Source organism: Nelusetta ayraudi, unplaced genomic scaffold (genome assembly GCF_046127955.1).
Source record: "Nelusetta ayraudi isolate G7.1 ecotype Tasmania unplaced genomic scaffold, CSIRO-AGI_Nayr_v1 ptg000015l, whole genome shotgun sequence".
NCBI lineage: Eukaryota > Metazoa > Chordata > Actinopteri > Tetraodontiformes > Monacanthidae > Nelusetta > Nelusetta ayraudi.
Window position 1 is genome coordinate 2,418,583 of NW_027466065.1, and position 10,763 is coordinate 2,429,345.

The 10,763-nt window shown below is 40.8% G+C and overlaps 1 protein-coding gene across 1 annotated transcript; it reads left to right on the forward strand.

Annotated features, from left to right (window-relative positions):
* Positions 1–1,473: 1,473 nt before the first annotated feature.
* LOC142886362 (calpain-8-like) lies at positions 1,474–10,713 on the forward strand. The gene is made up of 22 exons (XM_076023442.1): positions 1,474–1,631; positions 2,175–2,425; positions 3,236–3,305; positions 3,423–3,541; positions 3,855–3,988; positions 4,087–4,261; positions 4,592–4,666; positions 4,759–4,844; positions 5,323–5,397; positions 6,063–6,223; positions 6,317–6,474; positions 6,999–7,010; positions 7,104–7,312; positions 7,391–7,430; positions 7,560–7,619; positions 8,160–8,217; positions 8,366–8,427; positions 8,543–8,611; positions 8,710–8,788; positions 9,083–9,199; positions 9,301–9,353; positions 9,594–10,713. Exons 2-22 carry the CDS (start codon positions 2,195–2,197, stop codon positions 9,618–9,620), a joined length of 2,070 nt encoding a protein of 689 aa, XP_075879557.1. The 5' UTR covers positions 1,474–1,631; positions 2,175–2,194; the 3' UTR covers positions 9,621–10,713.
* Positions 10,714–10,763: the final 50 nt, after the last annotated feature.

Below are 10,763 nucleotides of genomic sequence, written 5' to 3' on the forward strand. Positions count from 1 at the left end.
TCAGCATTTTGATTTCTTTTTTTCTCTTTATAATTACCCTGACTAATTTGTATTATTATTACAAGATCAATGGGGCCCTTTTAATTTCACAATAAGCTCCGGCACATTGGGCTGTAACGCACTTGGCATTGTTTTTTTTTTTTTGCTTTTGTTTATTATTAACTGGGACTGAAAGGAAACTAAGTTAGTCTATAACATATGTCTTGCATTAAATCACATTTGTAAAAACTTGGGCAGATAAGGTTTTTATGTTTTGTATGTTATGTTATGGAATTTTGGATTTTTTGGGGGGAATTTTGAACATTTTAAATAATTTTAATTGTAGATTAAAATGATTACAATCAATAGAATAATGATCAACCACTTCACTTGGAGATTCACCTCCCCTTCTCCCCCCAGGCCTTATCCCCTTCACACGAAATATTACACAAGTAATTTGAATTTTACAGGAGAAAAAGAGGTTGATTCTGGCATGTTGACGTTTGCTTCAGGAGGGGATTGGACATGCTTTCAAAGAAAGAATCCTGCGTGGCATTTACGGATGATTACAGCTGTGCAATCATAACTTCGACAATGACAAAGAGCTTCCTGCAAGAATTTGCTTGCATGATGTTTGTCAGCTAATAACGTGTCAGAGATATGTGGGATTTTTGGTCAGGACATGTACTGACATGTCTTTTTGCCATAGGACAAACCAGACATGGTAAAACAGGCCTTTGAAAACTACTTTACAGTTATTTATTTGTCTATTTTTTAAATCATTTTTTGCTTTATGTCTCGACCAACAACCCTTTCGCATGAAGGCAAACACATAACCATATAGAATGGACATGTATGGAACTTAAGTCAGGGCATGTGGAAGAGTTTCTATAATAAAGCAAATGGGCGAAAACATTTTCTAAATGTTGCTTGAGTCATATTGTGCTGCAGAATTTCAAAGTTGGTCTCTTTTAATTTTTTTTAAATTTTCCTTTATCTGTATTAAGTGCAAATTAGTATGAAACAGTTTCAATTTATTAAAATGTATATATTAACTTTGAACAAAAGAACAAAACACTGTATTATCAGCCTGTGTCCCATAATATCAGGAACTAAAAGATTATAGGCTTTAGGAGAGAGTGCTTCTGCAATGTATCAGGTGCACTACTGGACATGTGCATGCACACACACGCACACACGCACACATAGGCATAATCAACAAGCTCAGCACTTCCCAAGTGCACTGCCAGATGGCAGCACCTTGCCACTGCACCTATGGCTGTTTATGAAACACTTTGGTGTCTTGATGAGCACGTTGACAAGTGCTCGGCATGAGCGTGATGGCAAATGACATAAACACCAAGACTGTCAAAGGTCCTCGGCCTTCAATTCCCATGACTGCCAAACTGAAATGAAAACATGCTCCTCTCTGGTTGCTTTGCTGTGTTCCAGCAGAACAATACAACGCTGCAGGTGACAACAGGTGGAGTTTGCTCAGCCTTTTTTTTTTTTTTTTTGACAAGAACACCCAAACCACCCTGCGAGTCTGTCTGGGGGCGTTTACGAGGAGTATTTAAGGGGCGAAGCTGTTGACTCTGAACTTGCAGATCCACCTACTGACTGTACTCTCTTTACTCTCTCAAGCTGTTCAGGTGAGAAATTCTCAGTAAGTAGAATCCATTGAGTTGAATGTTTTAGCACATTTGTTACATTTGCACTTTGCTGAGCTGTCAGCTCAGTTGAGATGTTCTTGGTGTCTTACCCGAAAGAAGGATGAGCTGTGGTAAATTTCATAAGAAAGGAATCTTTTCAGTCAATATTGTACCTGACAGTCCAATTCTTGAAACTATTTGGAGGCAGCTCATTGTACATTTTCAAAATCAAAACTGGCAACAATGATTCTGTCAAATGTGTGTGTGTGTGTGTGTGTGTGTGTGTGTGTGTGTGTGTGTGTGTACGTATATGTATGTAAGGAACCAGTGAGATTTCTTTTCTTCGAGTGCAGTAATTTGCAATGGCCCAGAGGTACCACCTGAAATGATCCAATGCCAAGTCATAAAGACTTTGATTCAACAGCATAGGAAAGTTTAAATTCATATGGTTTCTTAGAGAAAGGACCAAATCAACCAAATGCAGAGGAAGGTTGATAGCAAACTTGAGATCAAGATGCAAACTTATTTGCTGCAATTTAACAGGAAAGCCAAACACAGCGGCCATGCCTCCTCCCGGAGTGTGTATGAACATCCTGGAAGCACGTCAAAAACAAAATGGGAGCACCAGCAACCCGGAGAAGTTCCTGGACCAGGACTACCAACAGCTAAAACAGTACTGTCTGATACGTAATGTAAGGTACGTCGATGACATGTTCCCCCCGGACAAGCGCTCCATCGGCACGGGGCTCTTGAGCCCCTCTGACCTGGACCGTGTGGAGTGGCTCAGACCAATGGTGAGTGTTGCAGGAGAAGATCTACGCTCACACCACATAGACAGTTAAAAGTGCCACAGTGGTTCAGTGCCACAGTGGTGAACTTGACTGGAGGGCTGCACCTAAATTTGCATGTTGCTCTCTTTGAGTTTGGATAGCTTTGCAGACATCGGGTGTAGGTCCCTGTTTGCTATACGCTTTATTTGAACTGCACATTAGTACAGTCTTGAGTTACTGTAGGTTAAGGCTGCATTTGTGCGAGGGAACAAAGCATTTCATCTAGAATTGCTTGAAACGTAACCCGTTAAGCTCTAAGGGTCTTGTTTCCCAGGATAATAAAATTTCCTCATGGGGGTCCTGTATGACAATTGAAAACAATCAGAATGGCCTCTCCTACAGTCATAACATTCTTTACATTATATTCTAAATAATCCAGCCAATTTGGAGGGAGTTGGGTTACACTGTAGGCAGAGAGACACATATGGCCCTTATAAATAACTCAAATTCCTTGAAAGCAACATTATATAGTTTTTTCTACTGCAAAATGACAGTTTCACAACCATCTTGTGATTTTGCGGCGTGCAACAACAAGATTGGCATGACACAACAGACAGACCAGGTTCGGGACTGTTGCCGGCCACATTAAGTTAAACTAAGTTAAGTAAAATAAAACAAACAACAATAACTGTACAATGTAGATCTGTTACCAGATCAAAAACATAAAATAGTCAAATTAAGGTAATTAATGCATAAGCAGAAATAGAACAAAATAAAATCATGCATAGTTTTTATTTTGAGCTATTTTATGATATTTTTCTGTTTGTTTCAAAGAAAATTGCTCCTGCTCCGGCATTTACAGTTGATGGGGTATCCAGATTTGATTTTGGCCAAGGGGTCCTCGGTAGGAAATTAAGTTTATTTATTTATTTATTCATCTATTCATCTGTTTGTATTTATTATTTCTGTTTCTGTCCCATGCCTCCATGTCTTTTCAAGAAGTGACTGTGTTTACCTTTAGGGGACTGCTGGTTCTTAGCATCAATTGGAGCTCTGACCTTCCAGGATGACATCCTGGAGCAGGTCGTTCATCTTGAGCAGAGTTTCGAGGAGGACTACTGTGGACTGTTCCACTTCAAGGTAACTGGGGAGGACAGTTCCCCCAAAGTCTCTGTTTACTCTAAAATGCTAGTGGCAAGTGTTTCAGAATAAAAAGTTTAGTGAGTTTATGGGGGAACTTTCTGCGTCTGATATGAAATCCCAGAACCATGAGTGTTAAAAAGTGAACAGTGAACAAACACGAGTTTGGGGAACTGAGACCACAAAGTCTTGCCTTAAATAAGCCAACAGACTGCACACTATATTTCTGTCAAAAATATCTCATTGAAACAAATGATGCTACACATTTTCCTGTAAGTGTATCAATTATGTTTTAAATCTTTTCCTTTTGCAGTTCTGGAGGTTTGGAAGATGGGTGGAGGTTGTCGTTGACGACAAACTGCCAACAATCAATGGCCGTCTTATTTTCGTTCACTCCAAAGACCCTAATGAGTTCTGGCCTGCTCTGCTGGAGAAAGCCTATGCCAAGTATGGAGAAGAGCATAAAGTCGAAGAGTTTGATGAACTATTTTTGTGTATAGGTCTTCATTGTTGTGTTCACATATTTTGCCAATCACTTTTGTTAGGGTGTGTGGTTCCTACTCTGACATGATTGCCGGCACTCCTGCTGAAGCCATGACGGACTTCACTGGCGGTGTCCACATGTCCATCCAACTGTCAGACTCTCCTTCCAATCTGTGGAAACTCATGTGCAGAGCCGGACAAACCAAATCTCTAATGAGTTGTGGTACGCCACAAGGGGTGAGTGCAAATATGGTGAACAAATGTTTCAAGGTTGACTAGAGGTGTTGAAACCTTGTTAGAACAGATGCTTTATTGTGCCTTTCATATGTTCATGGGTTTAAAAGGGGCGTGGCGGAGCTCACACCAGGCTGGGTGTATTATCAATAACCTCCCAGAAGCATTTGTGCCCTTTGTGACGTCACAGATAACTGCTTTCTAGATTTTTGCGTTGAACCACACACTGGCTAAAGGTTGTGAATTGTACTTCATAGTGGACATTAAACTTTGGAAATGAAAGTGGAGCGATAAGGTACTCTTCAGAAATACTAAAAAGTCTTTGACTTGAAGGAGACATCTGCCAACACTGTGCAGCCAAATGGACTGGTCCAAGGCCATGCATACTCAGTGACTGGAGTCAGGGAGGTAAGCTCATTCCGAGGCTCAACTTTGCAACCAACCCTTTGCAAATGTATGTTGATTTTTCTACCTTCTCGCTTGTGATGATTTCTGCTCAGACAACAAGTCGGGGGAAGCTGGTGAAGCTGGTGCGTTTGTGGAACCCCTGGGGGAAAGGAGAGTGGATTGGAGACTGGAGTGACAGGTGACAGTGACTTTTCCACAGCCAGGCCTTACTTGACTGAGCTGACAGATACACTGGGATACTTTTCTAGGGCCAAAGTATGCATGCCTTATCACATCTTCAATCTGCTTTTAAAATGACAGCCAATGAGTTGCCAACAGCCAGGTGTCTGGTTTCTGTGAAATCTGACCTCACCAGGATTAACTGTACATCCCCAGAGGTACACAATACAATGGTGGTCTCTCAAGACCGTCTTCTGAACAGCACAGCCCTCATTATAAACCGGTTTCTCCAGTTTTCATATATAATCCCCTGTACAGTCTTTGCCTAAGGCAGCAGAAAACATCCACCCTTAATTGCTGTCCCTACACATGCTTATATGCAAATTCTACATGTAGACCTGCAGGCAGTGGAGACCTTAGGTCCATGCCAAAGGAGAAAATGTGTCGCAACTTGCAAAAGTGATGAAAACCCCTTTGGTGATGTGTCTTTTGTAAAGGTCTCCTCTGTGGAAAACTGTGAGTGCTCAAGACAGGGAAATATGTCTCTCAGTGGCTGACGATGGAGAGTTTTGGTAAGAAAATGCACTGAAATAATAGAAAGCATTTTTAATTTCTAATTATTAATAATAATTAATTAGTAATTTAACATGGAATGTATTGAAATGTGCGCGTTGTCATATTTCATTGGAGCAAATACTAAAGTCCCTCTACTTATTACAAAATACAACATTAAATATTGTAATACAATGAAATGTTAGACAAAAATATCATAAAATATTGCTTTCACTAATCAATTTTGCTAAGTACACAAGTTCGAGGAATATTTACCAACTGAATAACACAATTGTTTTTAGCCTGTGTGTTTGTGTGTGCTTGTGCGAGTGTGGGAGGGGGGTTAAGGGGAAAAAAACCCAAAACAGAACAGGTTTACTGTGTTGTTAAGGCATTCTGCATATTTTACACACGCAAAGTTTGCAACTTGTTGAACTGGCTTAATCTGCAAGTTTTTCAAGAATGTGTGTGTCCACCACTGTGGAAGAACTACTTTAAAATCCAATATTATCAGGTCTGTATTTTTCATCTTGTTACAGATTACCAGTCTCACATGTATTATTTACAGTCCTATTTAGGATTCTCATGGGTTTAGACTAAAGAAGTATGAAGGTTTAGGTTTTCAAATGCCATGTTTTCATTCCTAAACCGCTGTAATAATAAAGAAAATCAATTTCTCCACCAGGATGACTCTTGAGGACTTCTGCAGCTTCTACGGCGATCTTGATATCTGCTGCCTCAATCCCAGCTTCCTTGATGGGGAGTCTACCTGTGAGTGGAAGACCACTTCGTATGAGGGCAGATGGGTTGCAGGAACCACCGCTGGAGGCTGCATAAATAATCAAGGTACTTCTTGCTGATGTGAGATGGAGAAAATAAAAATCATTATATAAATATAATAACAGCAGAAATAATCAAAGAATCCCTCTTGAAACTCAGGCAGTTTCTGGACCAACCCACAGTATCGGGTCAAGGTTACCAATGATGATTCTGAGAAGACTGGCGAGAAGAACATCTTGATTTCTCTCATGCAAAAGCCCGACAAGAGGAACCGACGCTTGGTGCAGAATCTCCACATTGGATTCACTGTGTTTGAGGTCAGTAACAGATACCAGTGAATAAGATTATAGTTACCACCTTGAGACTCAGGGACCTGCGATTCCCAGCCAGATCAGCCTGAATAAATGCAAGGGTCGTGTCAGGATGGGCATCTGATGTAAAAACCTCTGTAAAGGATTTGCCTCTAGTTAGTGTCAGTGGTGCAGTTTCAGTCCAGATCAGATAACAAACAATGTAAAAAGACTTTAGCATGATGTGAAGAGATGGACGAAAAAGAAAGGCTAGATTTTTAAACCATTTAGTGTTTATATCCAACTTTGTGCACCTAAAATACACTATGAAGATGTCTGATATTTCAGCTTTTAAAGTTCTCCTTACATGCATATTTTGATTTGTTGCTGTTTCACTCTAAACCTCAGAAATAATCAATAATTCGGCTGATCAAATTCAAGTTTTGTCAAAGTGAAAAATTCAACAACAAAACAGGAAAATCAAATGGAGACAAATTGATTGAATGACTTTCGGAAACTAATGTGAACGTCTTCTGCCTGTTTCCCACCAGGTGACAAATCAGGTAAGAGACGGGTTGATTCTCCACCCTCAGTTTGCAGACCTGGATCAAGGTCTGTGAGTTGCGTCCAAGCTCAACACCTTTTCCCAATCACAGTACAAGGCACACAACGGAAAGTTTCCGGCCTCCTTCTTCAAAACCAATGCGCCCGTCGCCCAGACCAAGACCTACATGAACTCACGCGAAGTGATGGAGTTCCTGATGATGAAGCCTGGCGAGTACCTGGTTGTTCCATCCACCTTCAGTCCAAATGAGACCGCCTCTTTCCTCCTGAGCATCGTCTCCAAAGCAAACACTCATGCATAGTAAGAGTCACCTTCTCTCTCATCTTGTCTGTCAATAATTACAAAACTAGAGTGTTAACATTTGTGTCCCTCCCACAGTGAAAACTCAGGCTTCAATAGGCATGAGCCGATTGAAAAGGTGCCAGCTCATTGTTTTTAAAAACTAAGAATACCTTGATGTTTAAGTCACACAGTCAAGTTATTTCTTAAGATCTGCTATCAATTCATTTTTTTGTTTCACCTTTGCTTCTTCTCTCCAATCAAAAAGACCATCAACGTGCAAGACAATGAAAAAAAGAAAACGTTTTTCCGTCAGTACTCTGACAGGGTGAGTTTCTCCGGTCTTGCAGTGTGTGCTGGCTAAAGTGAGTGTGCATCCTGGTCAAATTAATCGGCAGGTCACCTTTCTTCAAAACCTGGCAGGTTGCGATAAAATAGCCTCATGAGATTCCTCATATCTTGGTCGATGCAAATCACTTTCTTCTCTCAGACATTGGACAGAAACTTCTGTCTTCCTCAGAAATGTTACCAGATGGCACAATGTGACCCGTCTGTAATTACTGACGTTACCGCACACGCTTGAAAAAAAGAGAAACTTGGACACACTTGGAACATCATCCTGAGGGAGCGAACGGCAGGTGGCGTGACAGCCCCACCTCTACTGGAGCAACATGAGCTGATAAAGATGGGTCATACTACGCCATCTGGTGGCGCTTCTGAGGAATAAAATGAATTGTATCATTTTTAATCCTGTGCATGAGATAAAAAAAAAAAAAAAAAAAAATCAATACAAGATGCATATTACACTAACAGGGTATATGTATATTGTGTGTGCAGCCTTTCACACGGTGCTTTAATTTTATTTCAGTATGAAGAAGTGGATGCTGAGCAGCTCCAGGGGCTCCTCAATGACCAAATCCTAAAAGGTTTGGAGGATTAATATCTGCCTGCTTTGATTTTTTTTGCAGATGAATCGAATCATAGGCTTAGGTCTGAACTTGTTTTTTCTGTGTATTGACGATTGAGGATTGAGGCTTGACTCTTGACTCTTGCTGACTGCTTGCTTGCCTGCAGGAGACTTGAAGTCCGGCGGCTTCTCCATCGATGCCTGCCGCAGCATGGTGGCCCTGATGGATGTATCCTGTTTCTGAATTTTCTGCTTTTATTTGACATTCTTGAGTTCCATTGGACATTTATGACTTTCTTGAGAAGCTTTTTCAGTTTTCCGCCTTGATGTTGCATTTCAAAAAGACATCAATCACCGGCAAACTCAACAGTGAAGAATTTGTTCGACTGTGGAACAAGGTCAACTCGTACAAGGTAATGGGACGCGAGTGCAAACCAACATCAACACACATCTCTGCAACTCATTCTAGCAATAATGCTTCAACTGATTTGTCATTCTCTTCATTGTCCAGGACATTTTCTTCCGCACTGATGTGTCTCGGACTGGGACGCTGTCACTGAGTGAACTCAGGAATGCGTTTGAAGTGTCAGGTAGAGTGGCTGCAGCAGCTTTAATATAAATGTGTTGATTTGCTTACAGTCATATAGTAGATAGTCAGACAACCAACTGTTAAATCTTGAAAATGTAAAGACGGGACATCATCCGAGCACTCATGAAAGATTCAGACTTAACGTTTCTTATCCTTCCTGTGTGAAAACCCTTCCTGCACCTCATCTTTCAAATAATCCTCCTAAAAGTGCAACTCATAACTGATTACAAACCCCACAAACATACTGTACAAAGCGAGCGGGACACCACCGCTATTCTTCCCATGTGTTACACAGGAATAATGCTGAGTGACAACATGCTCAACCTGATGGCCCTGCGCTACGCCGCCTCCTCTGGTCACATGACACTGGAAAGCTTCATCAGCCTCATCCTGCGCCTGGAATGCATGCACAGTAAGTGGAGTCGAGTGGGACGCGTGATGTTGCCAGTGACAAAGATGAAAGGGCGTGTGCACAGGATCTCCCAATTCAAAACCTTTTGTGTTGCTCAACAGACATCTTCAAGCGGTTGTCGGATGGAGATAGCATGAGTCTCTTTGAGTCTGAGGTAATACGACTTCTTATCAGCACTTTATTGTGGCAGTTTGCAAGTGTTTGCCCACCACACAGAAGCCACTCCTTTGGCTTTCTTTAGTTCAGTTTGGTGTTGGCTTCGACGACATTTGTCTCATCTTTGCCATGTTTCAACTGGTTAATCAATAGGGATCAATAACGATGCTCAGTAAAATACGGAACATTTTGCATTTGTGCAGCAATAACATTTGTTTTGTTTTTGCTCTGTTTCCAGTGGATCACCATTTCGATGTACACTTGATTCAACAAGGCAATGGACTTGTGACTCCTCGTGGGAATACAGTGGCAGATATTTTAAGAAAGTTTGTGTACTTCTTGAGGAAGAATAAACAATGTAGTCATGTATAAATGAGCACTTACACAGTTAACTATGTCACTATGGGTCAGTTTAAAGTTTTTAAACGTTGTTACCATGACAGATGTGTTCTAGACACAACTAAATAGTCTGACTAAATCATCTAAAATCAAGCTTCCCTTGGCTATTTTTGATGTATGCAGACTCGAGTATAAACTCGTTACTTATTTCTGAAGCTTATTTTGAAAAGAATCATTTGCAGAGATCGTATATTAAGAAAAAACCAAGGATACTCATAAAGATTCTCAGATGATTATCATCCATCCATCCATCTTCTATACCCTGCTTCTCCTGTAATCTGGGTCACTGGGGTCTAGCTCAACTGTGACTGGGTGAAGGTGTGGCCCCACATAGAAGCCAAACAGCCATTCACACTATACCTACAGACAATTCGGAGTTATCAGCTCGCCTGATATGCAGGTATTTGGACTGTGGGAAGAAACCGGGGAAACCGGAGAGAAGCCACACAGACACTGATAACATGCAAAGCCCACACAGAAAGGGACTTTCTGTAAGGTGACAGGGCTGACCACTGCACCACCATGTCGCCTGACATGGATCATGTGCTTTGTTAAATTCAAAGTGCCCCCCAGTGGCTGAAAACAGCATGAGGCACTAGAGGAATCAGTACTTGTCACAAATTTTGGTAACCTTGTTGATTTGTTTCTTAATTAAACCTAATAAAAAACTATACAACATAGGAAAAATACAATTAAAAAATTGCTTGGTTTAATTTCTTTTTCTAAAGAAACAGTATTGTGTGCTTTAGTTTCACTTTGTCAGATATAATTTGAAACGTCCCAATATTTGTTTCTTTTCTCACACGTTAAGCCTTCAGATTGTATCTGGTAGAAGTGTTTGAGAAGAATATACAATCGCCTTGTCTCAGGTTTGTCATTAGTTATCTTACTTTCAGTTTTTTCTTTAAGGTACTGCCCCCATGTACTTGCCCTTCAGGGAATAAAGTCACCTAATCTGTCCTCTAATCTGTTGTCTAGTCTTTTTCCTGCAACTTTGTGTGTTGCATGC